The 20,157-nt window shown below is 35.0% G+C and overlaps 8 protein-coding genes across 8 annotated transcripts; 3 read left to right on the forward strand and 5 right to left on the reverse strand.

Moving 5' to 3' along the window:
• Nucleotides 1–1,047: 1,047 nt before the first annotated feature.
• Nucleotides 1,048–2,671, reverse strand: PHYBLDRAFT_68641 (hypothetical protein; the record flags this gene model as incomplete). The annotated part of the gene is made up of 4 exons (XM_018441983.1): nucleotides 1,048–1,197; nucleotides 1,502–1,569; nucleotides 2,213–2,299; nucleotides 2,650–2,671. 4 exons carry the CDS (start codon nucleotides 2,669–2,671, stop codon nucleotides 1,048–1,050), a joined length of 327 nt encoding a protein of 108 aa, XP_018290129.1.
• Nucleotides 2,672–2,936: 265 nt separating this feature from the next.
• Nucleotides 2,937–4,042, reverse strand: PHYBLDRAFT_134477 (hypothetical protein; the record flags this gene model as incomplete). Its single annotated transcript, XM_018429652.1, has 5 exons — nucleotides 2,937–3,242; nucleotides 3,339–3,616; nucleotides 3,703–3,776; nucleotides 3,866–3,878; nucleotides 3,937–4,042. 5 exons carry the CDS (start codon nucleotides 4,040–4,042, stop codon nucleotides 3,033–3,035), a joined length of 681 nt encoding a protein of 226 aa, XP_018290130.1. The 3' UTR covers nucleotides 2,937–3,032.
• A 1,025-nt stretch (nucleotides 4,043–5,067) lies between these two features.
• On the reverse strand, nucleotides 5,068–6,962 carry PHYBLDRAFT_181954 (hypothetical protein). The gene is made up of 7 exons (XM_018438542.1): nucleotides 6,807–6,962; nucleotides 6,225–6,740; nucleotides 5,989–6,064; nucleotides 5,861–5,928; nucleotides 5,666–5,800; nucleotides 5,447–5,544; nucleotides 5,068–5,371 (listed from the first exon to the last, which is right to left on the reverse strand). The coding sequence occupies exons 1-7, from the start codon at nucleotides 6,831–6,833 to the stop codon at nucleotides 5,119–5,121; spliced, it is 1,173 nt and encodes a 390-aa protein (XP_018290131.1). The 5' UTR covers nucleotides 6,834–6,962; the 3' UTR covers nucleotides 5,068–5,118.
• PHYBLDRAFT_134478 (hypothetical protein) lies at nucleotides 6,954–9,277 on the reverse strand. Its single transcript, XM_018429653.1, has 8 exons — nucleotides 9,069–9,277; nucleotides 8,810–8,953; nucleotides 8,372–8,718; nucleotides 8,120–8,290; nucleotides 7,929–8,070; nucleotides 7,706–7,880; nucleotides 7,245–7,527; nucleotides 6,954–7,162 (listed from the first exon to the last, which is right to left on the reverse strand). Exons 1-8 carry the CDS (start codon nucleotides 9,229–9,231, stop codon nucleotides 7,118–7,120), a joined length of 1,470 nt encoding a protein of 489 aa, XP_018290132.1. The 5' UTR covers nucleotides 9,232–9,277; the 3' UTR covers nucleotides 6,954–7,117.
• A 482-nt stretch (nucleotides 9,278–9,759) lies between these two features.
• Nucleotides 9,760–11,551, forward strand: PHYBLDRAFT_23578 (hypothetical protein; the record flags this gene model as incomplete). The annotated part of the gene is made up of 7 exons (XM_018439812.1): nucleotides 9,760–9,819; nucleotides 9,918–10,049; nucleotides 10,165–10,526; nucleotides 10,673–10,913; nucleotides 10,967–11,166; nucleotides 11,257–11,353; nucleotides 11,423–11,551. Coding segments are annotated over 7 exons (1,221 nt in total), but the record flags the coding sequence as incomplete, so codon positions are not given.
• A 1,130-nt stretch (nucleotides 11,552–12,681) lies between these two features.
• On the forward strand, nucleotides 12,682–13,310 carry PHYBLDRAFT_113820 (hypothetical protein; the record flags this gene model as incomplete). Its single annotated transcript, XM_018428358.1, has 2 exons — nucleotides 12,682–12,820; nucleotides 12,892–13,310. The coding sequence occupies 2 exons, from the start codon at nucleotides 12,682–12,684 to the stop codon at nucleotides 13,308–13,310; spliced, it is 558 nt and encodes a 185-aa protein (XP_018290134.1).
• Nucleotides 13,311–14,010: 700 nt separating this feature from the next.
• Nucleotides 14,011–15,303, forward strand: PHYBLDRAFT_79223 (hypothetical protein; the record flags this gene model as incomplete). The annotated part of the gene is made up of 1 exon (XM_018443443.1): nucleotides 14,011–15,303. One exon carries the CDS (start codon nucleotides 14,011–14,013, stop codon nucleotides 15,301–15,303), a length of 1,293 nt encoding a protein of 430 aa, XP_018290135.1.
• Nucleotides 15,304–18,182: 2,879 nt separating this feature from the next.
• Nucleotides 18,183–19,157, reverse strand: PHYBLDRAFT_85837 (hypothetical protein; the record flags this gene model as incomplete). The annotated part of the gene is made up of 6 exons (XM_018443624.1): nucleotides 18,183–18,296; nucleotides 18,373–18,501; nucleotides 18,592–18,710; nucleotides 18,764–18,836; nucleotides 18,886–18,947; nucleotides 19,031–19,157. 6 exons carry the CDS (start codon nucleotides 19,155–19,157, stop codon nucleotides 18,183–18,185), a joined length of 624 nt encoding a protein of 207 aa, XP_018290136.1.
• Between the last annotated feature and the right edge of the window lie 1,000 nt (nucleotides 19,158–20,157).

The raw sequence follows: 20,157 nt of genomic DNA on the forward strand, positions 1-20,157 counted from the left end.
ATACATGGTCCAAAAAAAACGGCTCGCATCTTTTAACATATATTATGAATGATAAAGATATTACTAATTCAAAGCTATATGTAAAGGTACACAATACTTATTACAGTATAATGCTTGGAAGGACAAAACTACAAAGTATATATGTTAATAATATGAAAATAAAATACAGCTTTAATATTGAATCTGGCTAGAGTCCTTTTACTAAAGTAATTCCAATCACTCGGGGATAATAAGTAGAAATTTCGACGAGTATTTCTTGATACTACGTTCCATTATTCCAATGAAGCTACTTTCATCTCGTCCAGACTTTTTAATCAGAAGTGTATTAAATTGCCTTTGCCATCAATAATCTTTCATTTGCTCTCTGATTCCCAGGTCAATATTATTGGAAGATTATTTTCAAACATCTCGTCCTTGTTCTTTCTTAAACCTTTTAGAACTTGTAACCAGCACTACTAGCAGCAGGAAGAGCATGCAAGAATGAGAGGAAATGGTTTCAAAGAACTTTTACAAATTTTGGTCCATAGATATTTTCATTTATGAAAACAAATGGCCCGATTTCTCACTAATTTGGCACTAAAGCTTGCTATGTTCATTCTTCTTGTATAGGCGTGTACCAAGCACAACATTTGGTGATTTGTGTTTTGGTAAGCATAAGCTTTGTACATATGACTTTGCTCACATTCTTTTCCTTGTTGGAAAATGATTCAGTTACCAGGCAACTTAAAGCTTACTGCCAGTATTTTGTCTTTTGTCTCACCTGAAGAATATTATAGTGGCAACAAAAGTTGTTGTTATTTTTTAAGATGGTTGGAAATGTAAAGACAAATGTTAAAAAAAGGTATAGATAACAAGACAAGGTACGAAACATTTCTTTCAAACCCTTTAAATCGACTGTGTTTTTTTTTTTATAAAACTGTCAATTGAATTTGTTCGAGTTTGCAGATTGATATTTTTGAAATCCGCTACTTGGATTTTCTAAAGCCGCCGTTTGAGATGAAGTATTGTATTTTTTTTTTATTTATCTTGAGCTTCTTTTACTGGGTCCTAATTAAACAAATGTTTCGGCTCAAACGGGTTTATTGTGGTACAAAATATGGCCAAATTTACAGGTTCAGTGGTTTCCACTGTTTTTTCCTCACCAGTTTGAAGCAAAAAGCCTATTGGTCTGGGGCATTTAGCTTGCATCGTCTGATTCTTTATTTAAAAAGTAGTACAAAATCAACAAGACCCTAAAGAGATATAGCTTTGGTGTATTTTTTAGAGTCATCAGTTCCTTATATTTATATATGATTATTATAGTGCTTAAATAGTGCAAAGTATAATAAAGCTGAGCTGCCCTTAAAAAAAAGAAGAAGCGTATAAAAAGATAAAATTAAATGAAACATATAACCAGAATTCTATTTTATCAATTACTACAATTTACGACACAGTTCCAGAATTATTATTATTATTGTAGCTATTAATTTGGCAGCATATTTCTCTTTTTTATTATTATTACTATACGGCCAATTATTTGCTTAACCTGGTCTGGATATCTAAATGTAGGCGCCTTTATTGGAAAATATACTTTAATATCATAAATACATATTAATTTGCCTTTTTACATACAAGCATGAATATCTATATATACATATCTGCATACATGTATTTGTGGCAAAGATAAATACTATTAATTCAATACATTGTTTCTGGTTGATAAAGTTTGATCGATGATTGGTCAGTTCGGTTTGTCACACAAGACTGTTCTCCTCGAGAAATTATACTGTAGATGGAAATAATAAGCAAGTACATTGCTTACCATTATCTTAATTCACATTGTCTGTTTGTCTTTATTCAATACTACCAATCACGGGAAAAAAAGGGGCTTAATGGCTATTGTTTACAAGAAAATAATAGAATAAAGCAGAGCAGAAAATAAGGGTAAAGGATAACCGTTGCCAAGACAACAGAACTATAATAAATCGTTTAATCCCGAGTTCAGCATTATTCAATTACATGCACAAAAAAAATTAAATTCAAATGTTCATTTGATTATATATAAAAAGAAGAAGAAATATACGCACATATATATGAAAGGATTGGCCTGTCAGCGGTGAGAGTTACACTAACTACAGAAATGACTATCATAAATTGTAGTATGCTTGTAACCGAAAACTAGACCTAGAATTTCGCAGATCCCTATTTAAAGAAGAATTAACTCAAGGCGTACAAGACAAGGTGTAAACGTCTCTAATGTGGCTATGGAAGTCCTTGTATTCTTCTTCTCTATCTATGTATCGTTCCGTTTTTCTTTCGTCTATATTTAAAACTAAAAAAGAGCAGTATTCTGTCTTATGTGGATCATTTGTACAAATCTAAAGAGGATTATAGAGTGTAATATATACTTCTGTAGAGTCTACTACAAGATCACAGTGTTTTGATGTAGTGCTACTGTAATAATCACTGGTGTAATATTGAGCAATTCGATTCAAATTAAACCAATATACACATATACTTATTTATACAAGCGCTTAATCGGTTTATTGTGTTTTAAAGAAGCAAAATAAATATAAAAACATCAAATCAATATCAACATCATTAAAGTGCATATTAAATAATAATATTCTATTCAAGCTAACCAAAAACACATTAAAAAGCGTATTTTACCCGTCTTTGGAGTTATTATCATTATTATCATTATTGCCGTTCGTTTCCAAGACCCTGTTTCTTATAGCCCCATCTCTCTGTCTCTCTTTCTTTCTCTTTCTTCTTTATTTAATTTTTCAATTTCTCTTTTGTAGATTCTCATGGTTGTACGGTCCAATTTTAGGTGTGGCTCAATCTAAACACCATGTAATTATTTCAATTAAGTGCATAATATGTGTGTATCGAATGACAAATAGGATCGCCATTCGTATCTAAAATTCTCTGAATTCCTTTTTACCGTTTTTTTTATAGGTTTTTTTTTATAATAAACAAAAAAGGGGGTGGGAGGGGGTTGCGCTATACTCATTTTAGATAAAAAACAAAAAATGCCCATTACAGGCAAATTATTGAGAGGCAGCAAATCTAGCCTGAGCAGTATTGACCTTTTCTCTAAATGTACTAATGACTTCTGAAGGCTTTTCTGCCTTGAAGATACCTGTGCCAGCTACAATGACATTTGCACCAGCATCAGCAGAAGCATCGATTGTCTCCATGGACAAACCACCATCAACCTCAATGTCTAGACCAGGATAGGCACGACGAAGAGCCTCGACCTAATTCATATAAGTAATTAGATATTACAAATGACAAATAGGTGCCATACACAACCCAACACCCAGTTATTATATAACCCTTTTGATATATTTTACCTTTGGCATACACTCCGCCATAAAACGCTGTCCGCCAAATCCAGGTTCAACAGTCATAATAAGAATCATGTCAACTTCCTCGGCAATCTGGCCCATGACAGCTTCAACGGGAGTCTTGGGCTTGACGGCAACACCAGCCTGCATACCGGCAGCATGGATAGCACGGATGACAGCAAGAGGATCCTCGGTGGCCTCAATGTGGAAAGTATACATTTGTCCACCAGCCTTTGCAACATCATCAATCCACTGAAGTGGGTTGGACACCATCATATGGCAATCTTTTAATTTTTTACACTTAGTTTTTTTATTTTGTTTTTTTTTTGGTTGATCAAGCACAATATATACATCTTGGTCTCTTTCTTACCAAAATAAGCCTCGGTGTGAGGGCGAAGAGCTGCAATAATAGGTGCACCGAGTGTGATATTGGGGACAAAGTGGCTAGTAAAATCAATAAACAATAGTAATGATTATCAATATACTATTATTATCATTTTCTCACAAGCAGATTTGCTTTGGTGTTTATTTACCCGTCCATAACATCTGCAAGTACAAGTATGTTAGTTCAACGCGTCTCTTTCTTTGTGATTACTTTGCTTACCGAGATGGAGCCAATCTGCGCCATTCTTTGTCATGCGCTTTGCCTCTACACCAAGATTGGCAAAGTCACATGAAAGCATGGAGGGAGAAATCTTGGCTTCAGGCATGATCAAATTAGATTCTACGTAAAAGATTAGATGGTAGGGTCTAAAAATAAAATGTATGTATTAAAAAAAAGTCCAACCTCTGTGTAGTGCGTGCAAACAAGGGATCTTTGTGTTTTGAATGCCAGCAAATCATAGTGCCGCTTTACTTTTGGGTGTTGTAATGATGATCCGCTTGTGTTTCTGTAAGGAAAGTATTCGATATGAGACATAAAGGTATTAGATTATACTATTCTGGACAAATGAAAAGTAAGTATTTTTACATCATAAGCTGTAATATTAAGCTTATAAACGAATGATGTCTATTCCACAAACAGGATACTAATATTATCAAGAAGTGTCTTTTTGGTTGGGAACTGACTGAGTTAAGATTAGTATGTTTATCAATTCAATATTGAATTAAATTAAATAATATAATATAATATTAATTGATAATGATATATCCAACTGTTTGAGATTCACGTTTTTCGATAGTGTTATTTAAATCAAACCAATGTTTTTTTTTGTTTTTTTTTGGCTTTTCTATCCTCTTCTTCTCCTTCTCCTTCTTCGACTACTACTACTACTACGACTACTTCTATTTCTTCTTCTTATATATATTAGCCCATGTAATTTTGTTTTATTAAATACTTCTTTAAATAGATATCATGTGAAATTAAATGCATTCCATTCAAAGAAAATAAGCAATAAACATTAAATACTCCTATTAATAATATTTCCTATCCAAGTTAAAAAGTACTTTTTAGATGCATATATATTTTTTATTCTAAAAAAGAACAAAAGCTCAAGCCCAATTCTTTGTATTCATTCATGTATAGATACATAATATATATATATATATACTTGTTTCATAAAACTACCGGTTTATATTTTAGATGAGTTAGACTGGCGGAAAGTAAATGATATTTTGCCAAGGTTCCCCATGCTTATTATAGAAAAACGCCAATACCAAAGTTGCATCCGAGGTTGATACAACTACCATTGATCAAGTTACTCTTGGCTTGTTTTAAAATTGTATATATGTATTTGGCATTGATACATGTATAAAAATAGTTTATTTAGCCAGTAAATTACATATTTTACTTTTGAGTATCTGTATCCGAGGGGTCAACAAACTCGGCGTCTCCATCATGTCTCTCGTGTTCATCATCTATGGTCTTTGTGTCCTCGATCTCTGAGCCATTATTATTCTGCTCAAAAGCGTCATTCAGTTTGTTCCACAGACCTTGTCCGAATACCCTCCAAGCAATTACGGCACATATAAACTCAATTGTAGCAAACATAATCGCAAATACAATAGCAGTGGCAACACGATGATGGTACATGTAATATCTACACCATTCTCAACATACATCAATACTCGCACGTACATAAAGCGTACACAAATCACAACATTCTATTTATTACCTTAATCCACGGAAATCAGCGATAATACTTAACTCGGCATCGTAAACCTGAACAAGAGGGCTGGAAAGAGACACCGTAGCGTGCACAACAGGAGCAGCCTTAGAAAGAAAATACGTTATTTAGACATAATATACAGATACAATACAATACAGTAAAATATAGTACATTATACTATACTATATTATATTCTTTTTTTTTCTTAATCTTATGCTCTAGTACCTTTTGCTCTATATAACCTTCAATCATCGGAACATAGATAACTTGACTTTCTTCCGTAAGTCCAACCAATAAAGGTAGCGCCTTTGCAAATACACGGAGTACTCGCTGAGTATTGGACTGATATCGAAGAATAGCCTAAAAGCCTAAATGTTATATATTTGTACTTGAGCTCAGTATACAGAAATCTATACTTACAGGTCGACTAGAAGAAGCAACGACACTGCTATTACTTGTTTCAAGGTTAACAGAAACCATGAAGTTTCCTAAATATGTTCTTTGTAAGTTTCCATCATCTAAAAAAAGGAGCTTTCTCCAAGACTTACCGAGGTTAAAATTTATATCAGAAGTAGGTACATGTAAACGTACGGATACATCATATCCTTGATCGTGTCGTAAAATCTGACAAATTTTAAATAGCAGAAAATCAGACCTAGAATTTATAAACAATCTCTTTCTTTCTTTCTTTCTTTCTTTCTTTCTTTCTTTCTTTATTCACTTCTTTCTCCATTTATTATCTTTCTTTGATTGTGCTTTTTTATTTTAGTTTATAGTCTCTTACCGGATAATGGTCACCACGCAAAAGATCAACTGCACCCACAGGGCTAGATGTCAATTCACCCGGTCGTGACATTGATCCATATTGAAACCAAATAGGCTCTGTATGAATGATCTGGGGAACATGCCGACGATAGAACAATGTGTATGCTGTAATACTAGTCATCAATATCCACATAATGCTAAAACTTAAAATTGTTGTCTTGACAACTGTGCGTTGTGCGCTGGGTGCAAATACGATACGGAAAAAGGGTCGGAGACTACTCTTGATGAGGTTGATCACAAAAAGTACAGTGGGATTCAGTTGTGGTGGAGCATGTATTTCATCGTCTTCTACATGGTTGGCTGACTCAGACACATGATCAGGATCAGGATCATGATCATGATCATGGTCTTGGTCATTGTTGCTGTGGTCATTTTCCTGTTCGCTGTCCTGAAGGATTGAGGTTCCTTCGTCATGAAGATCACTTGGCCCACCAAAATCTTGCGTGTGCGAAGGCACGACGTGAAAAGTGTCGTTCTAACGCACACATTACATTAGACTTCTTTTTATATTTTTTAGCTTAATAGAATGAAGTGCCCTTACAGTGGCATTATCTGATGAATTACTCATTGTTGAGTGGAAAGAGATGTGTGGAGTTCCCGGGACAAGGAAACAGTAGTTAAATGCATGTGAAAACTTGTACGATTGAGACTCCGAGCTTAACGAGAAGTGAAAAAAAAAAGAGAAATTACAATCCCCAAGACTTGTAAGCTCGTGTGAATGTCACCATTATTATTATTAATATTTCTTTTCGAAATAATGATAAAAATAATAATGGTGTTCATTGTGTTTGTATATATGTGTGTGTTTGTAGATATGTGCGTGTGTGTGTAAATGTGGATTCATATAATACTCTATCGGCTAGACTCTACTCCCATGGCATATTTCATTATCTCAGCCTAACAGAGCAAATTAAATTTAATACCAATTGGATATGCTTAATATAAGTATTCAAAATCATTATTCATGTCCATTTTTTACCTTGAGACTGTCACTGCTGTTGACAGCCGATAATCCAAGGGATCGGATCCATGTAACAGGAGCAACATCGGTGCCAAATAGCCTGTGCATCTTGTCGCATGCACTCAACATGACAATGTTGCGTCCATAGCGCTCAGCTGCATAGTCTCGCAACAAGTTGAGCTTTCCAATGTCTTGGCCTTCAAGTGTACCCTTTTCAAGGACCTTGGAAAGGCAAGCTACATCTAACATGCCCTGATTAAGTCCCTGTCCAGCTAATGGGTGAATTGCGTGAGCTGCGTCACTAATTTACCCAAAATATAAAATATAAATGAATGACAGGCATTTTTAGATACACATGTATACATCGTATGAGTTTTTTTTTGCAGATTCTGTTCTGCAGTACCGTTGACTTGAAATTCAAACTGATTTTTGGTTATCTTTTTTTTTTAAAAAAAAAAGAAGAAGAAAAGAAAACTCACCCCACAAGAGCAACCCGATCAGCCACATATCTCTCAGAGTTACGCATACGAAGAGGAAAGCTGGCTCGACTCTTGTCTTGAATACTTACCACAGCAGGCGGAAGGCTCTCTTCACGCTGCCATACTTCAATAGTACTCTTTGACTTATTGGCCACCTCCTCACGCCAGGTGTACTCTAACCCAATGTCACATTCTGGGATAAAAGTGTTCTTGTTAATCGCACCATAGAGATAATTGAGATCGATAGTTGACATTCGGAAGGCAGCGTTTACGAGTTTACAAAAATCATCTGATGATACTCCCTTGAGAATTTTAGCAATTTCTGGCTTGGTAGACCAAACCAATGAGGCGTATCCTTCACTCAACTACATATATCATGTCAGCTTGCATATAGTGTTTTGGTACTCTACATACAGGTAGCATAGCAATTGGCCCTGTGGGTAAGAATCTTTGCCATGCGGTATTATTGGGGCGAGAATCATCCAATTTTAGAGTAGCGACCACACCATGAGTATCATAATCCCAGCCAAGCGATTCAATGTTGGCATGATTGCGCACTGGACTATTGACACCATCGGCACCAATCTAGTTTGTTAATTTGTGTTTGTTTGAATGGATAAATGAATGGCACTTCAAACCAATTATGTAATTTATCATTATGTTTACCAAAAGACGTGTCTGGAGAACATCACCACTCTCAAGTTTCACTGATGGCCAGTCTGATACATCAAACTCGGTAGAAGACTGCTCATTACCGATAGAGGCTACACGAGCCTTTTGAAGGATATCGACTTGAGCACCTCTGGTATTACATTCTCTAATACGCTTCAACATAGCATTTTGGAGATGAATGTTTTCTACCATGTACGCAATCGATTCCTTGCTGGTATCTTTCTTTGATCCAAGCAAGCTAGTATCAAACTTGATTCTTGCGTCTGTCACTCCGTCCCATACTTCCATATCACCGTAACCATGTACGCGAGAAAGGTTCATATGCTCCACAACACCCATTCCTGCCATCCGAAGCAAATAAATAAAATATAAATCAGGCGCGGATTTTCTTTTAAAAAAACTCCAAGGAAATGATGATATTAGATAACTTACGCTCAAAAAAATTCATAGAGCCAGGTGTAAGAGAAACAACACGATTCGAATAACTTTCTTTTACTGGGCTCCACTCAATTGTGCTGGTTAAATCCATTGCCTCTACCAGAGCCACGCGGTTGTCTCTTAATACTGGGTTTGAAGCTTGTTTTTTTTGTTTATATTAAACGAGACAATAATAGATATAAAAAAAGTAAAGCCAAAAAAAATATTAAATCCTCAGTATCTTGGATGACCACAACCTTTTATGTGTTCTTACCAAGTGCACAAGCTAGAGCAGTTCCAGCAACGCCACCCCCAACAATCACAATATCATACAAGGCAGTCTTCTCATTCAGTTGCAGGCCTTCTTCTGAAGCGCGACGACAAGAGGATGAATGAATTGAGCGAAGGGCAATTGGCATGCCGGGTTGGGACCCCATGGCATGCCCTGTCTTTAAAAGACTGCCGACAAGTTTTTTAGTAACACGCTGAAGCATTCCCTAGAAGCAAGAAAACAAAGAACGAGATGTCATAGAATCGAGCCATTGCGTTTGAGTCACGATGAGACTGCTTCCTTGCTTTGTCTGTCTTTTTATCTTTCTCTTTATAAAATCTACAATATTTTTTTTTAAAAAAAGGGGGAAAAGCAGATATATAGAAATAATAATAAATAACACAAATGTCCTCTCAAGTAATCGAAGAACAAGATCTCTTTCTAGATGACGATACTAATTTCCCTGAACAAACTTCATTCTGGTGGCCAGCCGAAACGACAACAAAACCTGTTAATGATGGAGTAATTGACTCGCTGCGGACGCAACTCGCAGGTCCTTCTACTGGCAAGGTGTGAATGGTCAAATTGTTTTTGGCAATTTAGGAATCAATAGAAAGAGAAAGAGAGAAAGAGTACTTTTGTGCTAAAAAAAAAGAGAAGCAAAAACTTAATGTACAAATGTGGTACTTGTTAGGCTGGTCTTGCAAATATTGACAAGGAGAAAGTGAATGCGATCATTTATGAGGCATCCAAAGTAAGAGGTTAATACCACAATATGCTTTCCTGGTCCTCTTTTCTTTCTTTCTTTCTTTCTTTCTTTCTTAAAAAACCCCCTATAAATATAAACAAAAGGGATCTGCATATTTTGAAAATGAGCGTAGAAAAGACAAAACTGTGACGAAGCGTATCGAGACCATGTTAATAGAAGCAAGCAAAGTACGAGAAATGGATCTCTCGATGGAAACACGTATAGTTGATGGAATGGTAATAATACAAGCAATTATTCTTTTAATGAATTGCTATAATATAAGAATATATGTATATTTATAAGAATATGAGTGCATATAAATATCCTTAACTTGCTTCAAATATATCTTAGATAAGAGAATTTGAAGAAAGCAGGGACTTGTCTCAAACCATATGCCATGTGGATATGGATGCTTTTTATGCCTCAGTAGAAGAGCTCGATGCTCCTGAGTGGAAGAACAAACCAATGGCAGTTGGATCTAATGCCATGTTGTCTACAAGCAACTATATAGCTAGAACTTTTGGTGTTCGTAGTGCAATGCCAGGGTTTATTGCTCTAAAGCTTTGTCCTGATCTATGCATCCTTCCCCACAATTTCAAAAAGTATCAGGCTGCTTCTGACAAAGTGCGTGCTGTGTTTGCTAAATATGATCCTGACTTTTCTCCGATGAGCTTGGATGAGGCAAGCATTATCTTTCTTCTTTTCGGTTATATGTTTGCTTGTTTTTACGAGGGATTCTGTCTACTATTCACTTCTTAATATTAATTATTTATTTAAACCAATAGGCTTATCTTAATCTTACAAAGGTAAGTTTAAAGGAGGTCATTTTTTGGTCTAAGCAAAATTTAAACCATACGAGTACTAAGAATATTATGTATAAACAGCGTTTGGAAACAAATTCAATGACTGCATCAGAATTAGTGCAGACAATCCGAGAAGAGATATTTCAGTCAACTCAGTTGACAGCTAGTGCCGGTATTGGACCCAACAAATTGCTTGCCAAGATCTGTAGTGATTTTCAAAAGCCAAATGGTCAATTCGAAGTTTCTAACGATCGAGAAGCTGTACAAAAGTTTATGGCTGCTTTACCGATCCGAAAGGTAAATGAAAATCCAAAATCTGTGCTAATTCAAGTCTCTAAGCGTCTACTTAGATTTTTGGTGTTGGAAGAGTAACAGAGCGCGTATTGGATTCTTTGGGGGTCAAGATGTGTAGCGACATTTATGCTCATCGCGCCCTTTTATACAAGCTATTAAGTCCTATAAGTTTCAAGTTTATGCTACGGTCATATCTTGGTCTTGGATCTACAGTCGTAAAAGCGGAAACTACCCGGAAGAGTATCAGCGTAGAGAGGTAAAAAGAAATGAAAGGAAATAAAAAGAAATGGATGATATAGAATTTAGCGTAAGGTGCCTAATTTATGGAAAAACAAAATACATGTAGAACTTTTGACGCATTATCTGCTGTTGGTGATCTCATTCTCAAAGTTGAAGAACTAGCAGTGCTTTTAGCTAAGGACCTTGCTGATGCTGGTATCAAGGTAAACCCTTAAATTTTATTGTAACTGTACCTGTTATTCAATTTGGTAATCAATGTATAATACTCCCAGGGAAAAACGATTGGTATCAAACTCAAACTGTCCTCATTTGAGCTACGTGTAAGGTCCAAAACAATGCCTTTTTATATTTCGAGTGCTGAAGATATTGCACGAATAGCGGGAGAGGTAGGCTTATGCTAGGTAGAAAGTAATAACAAAAATATTTAGAGAAGCATACTAAATTTATGCGATATGTTTAGTTACTTTTCAAAGAAATGCCTGTGAGCCTTCGATTGATGGGCATTCGAATGTCTTCTCTGCAACCCTTGGTCAATGAAAACGGATTGAAGAAGGTATAAATATTTAATATTAAAAGACCTAAATATGCTGATATTTCCTCTCTTTGTTTTTCTTTAAAAAAAGTATTTCTCTGCAAAAATTCCCAATAAACAAAGCATTGAGGATGAAGAAGATATGACTCCGTATATTCCAGAAGATTATCCAATGGAAGCAGAACTATCAGAAGAAGGAGACATAGAGAATAAGTCGTCGCTTACATGTCCTATTTGTAACCGTTGTCTGCAATTGGATAATCTTGAATTTAATCAGCATGTAGACGGATGTTTGAGTAAGATTGAAGTTGGTGAGATTCTCAGACACTATGAAAGAGAACAACCAAAAAGAATAAGCAAACCAAAGTAAGAGACAATGTGTTATAATTGAATGCGTAGTACTCATACCTTATTATTAGGCCTGTTACTTTAAGACATAGCCCGGCGTCAAAAAGACGACTAGAGGAGACAGGTCGTTCTTTGTTAGATTATTATGGTCCTTCCTCAAGTATAAATTAGCATATTATTTACTCACTTTCTTTGGTGCTTACCAAAAAAGAAAAAGTAAAAGCGGGATTTACGGGAGAATGGCGGAAATGGTTTATAGTGTAAAAAGGAACTATGTATCTGCTTTGTGTAAAATAATGCAAGACCATATAAAAAACTATTAGCCCTTAATATTCATAAACTAAAATAAATCGACGGTATATGATCCAAGGGCCAATAAGCTAAATACTGATTATAATTAAAGGAAGAAGTACATATTCATCTAGAATAAGATAAAGCGGGTCTGTAAGGAATAGGATGAGCGGCTAAAGAAAATATTCCCCCGCAGCGGTTTATTAATTCCAGCTTTCTCCAGAAAAACCCCTCCTTTTATATTTATATATATATATATATATTTGGTCCCCAACTTGCTTTGACCTTGTTCTTTCTATTATTATTATTATTTTTATTATTATTATATTTTAAAGATATACCTCGAATACCATGGATCCTATGCCAATATTTGTTATGATGGGCACAGCCGGCTGTGGAAAGTCTAGTGTGGCTCTAGAGATGGAGAGTCGTTTGGGATGCTTATTTATCGAAGGAGATGAACTTCATCCCGCCTCCAACGTACAAAAGATGGCCAACGGTAAAATAGAAGAAGCATTTTCTTGTATTTACTCTGTTGACTCTTTGCTTTTTTGTTTATATGTATAAAAGGCTACCCCTTAACCGACGAAGACCGTCTTCCCTGGTTGCGTACTATCCGCGATGTATTACTGGAAGAAGCCAAGAAGCGTTATACTCATCAAGCTACCAGTGACGCCAGCCGGATTGGAGCCATTGTTACCTGTTCTTCGCTCCGGAAGATCTACAGAGACATCTTGTCTGATATACCTAGCCATCTTGCTACTGTCACATTCTGCTATCTTAAGGGTTCTCCTGAATTACTGGCTACTCGGATTGCCGCCCGTCAGAACCATTTTATGAAGCCTGGCATGTTGCAGTCACAGCTCCAAGCATTAGAAGAACCCGATTCGACAAAGGAACGTGTGATTGTGGCTGATATTGGATTTCCTATAAAGGAGATTGTAGATAGTATTATGAGCCAAGCTAAAGAGCGTCATTTGCTGCCATAAACATGAAATGAAATTTTGGTGATGATGGGATACACAGTCTATATTACTTGATCTTGGTTGGTTTGAGAATCAAACAATCAAATTGAACCAGGCAATCCAATTGATAAGGGCAGTTGTAAAGAGGCATAGTACACGTTAATTATTGGTTTGATTGATGTAGGCATAATCTAAGGTTGGGTTGACTGTATTGTATTATTTAAATGAAACAGGATTAGATCAAGCACAACAACAATCAATTGCTTTATAGATGTATCCTGGATTACGATAGATTGAGTCTTACCTTTCTATCTTACCTTCTGTACCTCTTTGTGCTCAACATGTGTTCAAACATGTGGCTCATACTTGATGTATATACAACTGAAATATACTTTGGTTTTCAATGAAATCTTCTCTTTGCAGTAAGAGCAGACTCTTATATACTCTTCAAATATTCTCCGACTTATTAGTCTGTCGAGATACCCCTCTAATCCTGTCGATCCATATTCTTTTGTTTGGTTGTATAGATATACGATTATTAAAGACAAACAGATTATCAAACGAAATAGAGAGTTGAAATTCCGATGACCAGAAAAAGGGCATTGTTTTCTGTCTTGGCAACCAGCCCATCTATATTTAACCATTTGTATTCCCAAGAATCCCCCTTCTATTCCTTTCCTTTCTCTCTTATTCTTTACTGATTTTCACTTTTTCAATTCTATACATGAACACCCTCACAATCGACTCTGAAAAGGCAGATGCAATCATTGGCCTTGTATCAACCGGCAGAGTAGCAGGCGAGGCTAAAAGCCATAGTCCATCAGACGCACGCAAAATTGCCCTTCAGGCTCTTCAAAATATACAGCACACGGTCAAAGCTCGTCAAAAGAAAATGCTCGCTTACGATATCACTGCCGATTGTCTTGACCGTCATTACAAAGCCAAAATTTATGCCGCCCGGCAAAAACTGACAAACCTTGAGGTCAACTTGGCTGGTCTGACCCACGCCCTAGCTATCTTGCAGCAGACTCGCCGAGTATCCGAACGTGAGGTAACTGAGCATGAAGAAGTGCTAGAGCAGGCAAGAAACTATGCACAGCAGCGTCAGAACAAAAAATCCAAGCGTGAACAACAGTACAACCACTTTTACTTTGTTCCTCTAGTCTCTAGACAGTTTGAAAATAAGTACAAGCGGGCGAGCGACAAAAATGCATTTGCTGAGGACCAAGTATGCAAAATTAGGAGCGCTATTGAGGAGTGTCAGGCAACAATCCGTGACACAGCCAAGGAACAAAAGTTGCGCCAGACTGAGTTTGAAGAAGAAACGAGTAAACGCGATATAATTGAACGGGACATCCGAGAGTCTGAAAATATGTTGGACCACTTAGCCAAGGGACGCCAATTCTGGGGAGAGTTTGATACCTGTCAAGCTCACATCTTGATCGAATGTACCAAACAGATGGCCGCACTTTTTGGACATTCTGAAAAGAAGTCCAAGTCGCCGAAGCTACAACAAGAAAGAGATGAATGGATCAGCGTATTTCGTCTAGCATGCCTAAACTACGGTGAATGTGAACGCCAAGGTGAAGAACGATGGGGAAGTGGACTAAAAGCCGAATTTGTCTGTGCTCGCTGCAATGTACTTAAGGTTGAATGGCCTACACCCGACAAGGTCCGTCCTAATGATCTACTGTGTGCCGAGTGCTACGAAGAGACACGAACGAGTATGATTATGGAGAAAAAAGTCAATAGTCTTGGAGGCAAGCTCGGCTTAGAAAGACCTCCTAATGTACGCATGGCATCCAAAGCATCGTTTATGTCTTCGGTGTCAACAAACACAAATAATTCTGGCCGGTCACAGAGTTCGTTTTTAGCAGAATCAAAACCAGCTGTGAAGAAGATGCTCAAGACACTCTTTCACAAAAAGTCACAAGCTCTATGCAATGATTCACTTCAAAATGGGCAATCCATGAATGGGTACAGCAATAACAGCCAACACCAATCCATGATGACATAACTATTATATATATATATATATATGTAAAAGTAGAATTTTGAGTTTCGGGTCAAAACAAACAAACAAACAAACAAACAGATAAACATACATACATATACATACATACATATCCCCTAATTAATATTTCCCATAATATATGGGAAGCATCATTTAATAGCATATAACTTGATTGTTCTTTTTTTTTTCTAGTATACAAAGAGACTTAATTTCATATTTATAATGGCCAATAAAGAAGTTTATTAGTAAAAACTTGAATTATATTGGACTTGCACTCCTAGCATATGAAACATATTTAAGTGTTTTAATTTGTTTGTATTCATTCTTATGTCTGATGTGTATATTGGCGAGTAAGTTATATTATCCCTTAAGATTCCAGTCCAGCACATGGGCTAATCGTAATCTCACTTTTATAAAAGCAAAATTATATATATGATTCGAGTGGTCAAAAGCTTACCTATCGATGAGACAAGGTTAATTTGTTCTGTAAAAATATTTAATCAATTATTTCAAGTAAATGCTACGTAATTTTTTTTTTGTGTATTTAAAGTTCTTTGGCCATAACTTATCTTTTGTTAATCAAAAGAGCTCATATTTTTTCATCCTTTTGATTCTTAATTGAGTCTTAGCACACTATGTTTACCGTATATAATTCCAAGAAATGTGGTAACAGAACATGAGCTTAAGATTAATAATCTCCTTAATTATGCATATTTATATCAATGTTTTAGATACATAAATGCTTTCAAATACTATACACAATAATTGATAGTGTAGATTAATTAATGAGCACCTTTAATGACAATATATTCAGGCTTTACAACGACCAATGAATTTCATACGACTCTTATATTTGTTTGTTTTTGTTAATAAAAAAAAAGATATTACATATTTTAATATATAATCAATGTAATAAAATGAGCTGCTTAACTGTATAAGTATATATCTTATTATCATTACTATTATCATTAATTATAAAATAACGAGTCTGTTAATATTTAGTAGCTAAGAAGGGTTCCTACAACAGCTATAGCTTATGTATCAGAAAACCTTCAATAAAATGTATATCAACGGCTCATATGTACATATGTTTTTATTTTATGGCTTTTAGTCACAATTGTATTAAAGAAACAGATCATGCTTGGCTGTCTCCAATAAATGCCAATCGTGTTGTACTTATAGCTAAGTTTTAGATAAAAGCTAAAGACAGGAACATGGTTTTTACAGCTTTACAAAGCCTATCAAAATTACTTGTTTTAAATAAAACTCATCATACCTGTCAAATAATAATACATACTGTCTATATCTCATTTTGAAAAAAAGGAAGTTTACAAGTTATGTTTGTTCAATTTGTTTCAATTTTTGTATTAATTGAACTATCATACTAAAGACTGATCGCCATTATTTTCTTAAGCGTTACTTGAAGGTTTTAAGGCTTTAAAATCTACATTAAGTAACCAGCTTCACACACAAACATTTATATATCTTTTTTAAAAGAAACTATTCAAAAACGTAAATGACCATCTATAATTTTCTCATACACGCAACAAGAAACATCAAAAGTAAAAAGAGGTATTCTTGCTATGTTCAACCCAAAATTCCGAGAAAATAAGTATTTAGTAAAAGTACGAGTATGTATTTTGGATATCAATGTTTAACCCATGGTCTATTTCTAGAGTAACATGGATCAAATAAGTAACCCAAGATATTAGGATATCGTTTTAATCTAATCTATATCAAATTGATATATGCAAGAGCCCTAACTTATTGCTTTAAAAATAGCCGTATAAAAACCCACATCAATGTCAATTATCTTATTCAAATGTGAGCAAATCATAATTGACTTTAATAGAAAATCTTGAGAATAATTTGGACACTTTTTTTTTGGTCTATTGGAAATCTAAATAACATACTAGTAAAAATCAATTGAAAGCAATATGCAAGAACAGTAGAAAATTGTTACTATAGGTGTTTATAAAGGATACAATTTACAAGTATCCCACATCGTTTGGCTCTATTTATGAAAAATAAAGATAAGGATAACTCTTATTGCACTTGTTTGATGTTTTTTTTATCAGTACATAAATTATACCCTTTTTAAAGTGGTTTTTGTGCATATATCTATACTATGAGATATATATATATTTACGTCTTACCATAGCTATACCAGCACAATATTCTCTATTACACATAAATGTATTTAAACATTGATTGTACCTTGAAAGATTATGTATATGGTTTAGGGTATTATCAAGATACCCCCATTTGGTATTTTAGTAAAGCAAAAAAAAAGAGAAAGAGAGAGAGAGAGTGAATGATATTACAAGCAATTGTCAGAATATGATAGGGTCTCTCCCAACCCCTGACAAACTATTGATATCTTTACTTGTATGCTCATCTTTATCTTAAAAAATAATTCTATTAGAGTGGATGTGATATCCGACAAGAATTATAGCTACATTTGCAAACATCATCCTTTCTTTTTGATTTGTTAAATAAAAGCTAGTTATACGTTAGTTTCTTTCCTAAATAATTGTTCTGTCTAATTGAAATATCTAATGAAAATTTGTGTATACAGCCAATCGTTGTTTCTGTCATATGGGTAGACGTTCTTTTGATTTGATTTTCATATGATCTACAAACACCAGTTAATGCTTACTGCATGCTACTTTGTGCCCCAAACAATACATGACTGCATGTTATCTTCCACAGAATATTTATAATATATGTCAGCATAGTTCTATAGCGGGATAAATATCGAATATCACATATTATACAAGAGCGCGAACCCCATTGCGGATTAAGTAAAAAAAAATTGTATGGTAAAAGATGAAATATACGAATAAAGAAACCCTCGATAATCAATGGCTAGATGAGATGATCTAGCAGCTGCAAGTCTCATACGATCTGTCTTCTTGAGCATCTTCAGATCCTGACGTCACTCTGATAGTAGAAGGACTTTGGCTCTTTTGTCTCAATGCCGGAGTCTCGATGATCTTGGATAACGAATGAGTTTAATGGATTTCGTATACATCTATAGAATATATAAAGAATCAAACAACAGGTTCTTACCTTTATTACGAGCTCTTCGAATGCTTCCTTTACGCCCATATTGGTTTTTGCACTGCATTCCACAAAGAGACTTTGCAATTTGCGTGCCAATTCTGAACCCTCCCTGTGCGATACCACTCTTGAGGACTCCTACTTGCGTGATCAGCAGTCATAAAAAGGGGTTCTCGGGTGACCCCAAAAGTAAAAGGAAAGGAAAGAGGTTATATACTCATAATTTACCTTGTCAACCTTGTTGCCTACAATCATCTTCACAACATCCGGACTTGAGCAATAAGTATTAACCTCATTCCACCATGTGTGTAGTGCATCGAACGTCTCGCGGTTGCTCACGTCATAAACTAATAAAGATTTAGCTCTTTCATTCCTAATTAATTACCGTTTCAAAGCCTACCCAAAATAACACCCTGTGCACCACGGTAATATGACGACGTCAGGGTTCTAAATCGCTCTTGTCCAGCAGTATCCTAAAGTAAAGTGACTCAGCCCATGTCTCCATTACAATAAAAAACTAACCCAGATCGTCAACTTGTAAGACTGGCCATCGACTTGCATCATGTTAACTTTGAAATCAACACCTAAAATACATATATACATATATATATAGTTAGTATCTCAGTTTTCTTTAATAGAAAAAAAGGAAGAATATTGAATAGCATACCAATCGTGGCTGATACTTCTTCTTGTGGTAAAAAGGTATCGTCAGTGAATCGCAACAGAAGAGAACTCTTGCCGACATTTGAGTTTCCAATCAACAATAATTTTAATGTAGGAGTATCGGTTGACATTATGAGATTTAAGCGAAAGAAAGGTGTTTGGGAAAAACAAATGGAAATGGTGTAATTTTAGAGCTGTGCAACAGAAGGGGGAGTAGAAATAGAAGTGGGAGCAGAGGGGTGGGGGATCAGTTCCAAGGTAAAAGATATTAAGATTTCCTTATGCAGCTGGTACCCACAGTAGCCTTACCAAACGAGAATAGCTCGGTTAATATAATCCCCGATGTCAACGGCATATCCCAGCGCGAATATATCCATGGTAATGTATGTATATATAAATAAAAATCGAGACTACCAAGTAATACACTATACAATACCTAAAAATCAATTTAATTTTAGAGATTTTCTTTAAGATATATCAAAAAGGTTGTAGCTTAGGAAGATAAACTAAACTTGATTTTACATTTCATCCACTAACGTTTAAGCTTTATTGGAGATGTTATCTATTTCATAAGGTTCTCACCGTATAATTACTTATATTTACATGATTTTAAAAGACCTTGGTCACAAAAAGAAAATATATTCTATAATTATATTTTTCTGCTTACTGGAAAGTAGTATCTGCATATTCTTTATTAGTTTCGTTTTTTTATTCAAGATATGACTTTTACTTTTGAACGCATTGTTATGAACGAGTCCTTTATTTTATATATTAAAAAATACAACGAAGACTCGATATGTCAAAAACATAGAGGAACAAAAAGACTAAAATCGGTATGCTATAGTTTTTTTCATTTACAAAAAAAAATACATTCAAATAACTAGGATTCGTAAAGAAATATTGTTTCATTATGAAAGATGCTTACCCATAATTTTTTTTCTTTTGCATTTATTTAATAATTCAGTGTAGTTGAGCACTAAGTTTTGACCAAATTTATATATATATATTATTAAGTCCAATGTATTTTTTTTAATTCACTTTCCATTAGTTTACCAACAATATACTGAATTTTCATCATATTGAATAGTCCATGTCAATTTCAATTTAAGAAAGATAGCAATGTCAGTATGT

Source organism: Phycomyces blakesleeanus (genome assembly GCF_001638985.1).
Source record: "Phycomyces blakesleeanus NRRL 1555(-) unplaced genomic scaffold PHYBLscaffold_14, whole genome shotgun sequence".
Lineage (NCBI taxonomy): Eukaryota > Fungi > Mucoromycota > Mucoromycetes > Mucorales > Phycomycetaceae > Phycomyces > Phycomyces blakesleeanus.

Bases quoted from the DNA above. Each gene is read 5' to 3' on its own strand.
- PHYBLDRAFT_181954 (XM_018438542.1), bottom strand. From the start codon at position 6,833: ATGAGTAATTCATCAGATAATGCCACT. The intron at 6,065-6,224 runs GTAAGAGACTAT...AAAATTTGTCAG, and splicing joins TGCGTGGTGACCATTATCCG to ATTTTACGACACGATCAAGG. The intron at 5,545-5,665 runs GTACTAGAGCAT...TTTCTTTCTAAG, and splicing joins AAGGTTATATAGAGCAAAAG to GCTGCTCCTGTTGTGCACGC.
- PHYBLDRAFT_134478 (XM_018429653.1), bottom strand. From the start codon at position 9,231: ATGGGGTCCCAACCCGGCATGCCAATTGCCCTTCGCTCAATTCATTCA. The intron at 8,954-9,068 runs GTAAGAACACAT...AAAAAAAACAAG, and splicing joins TGCTCTAGCTTGTGCACTTG to CTTCAAACCCAGTATTAAGA. The intron at 7,881-7,928 runs GTGCGATTAACA...ACATTGGGTTAG, and splicing joins CGATCTCAATTATCTCTATG to AGTACACCTGGCGTGAGGAG.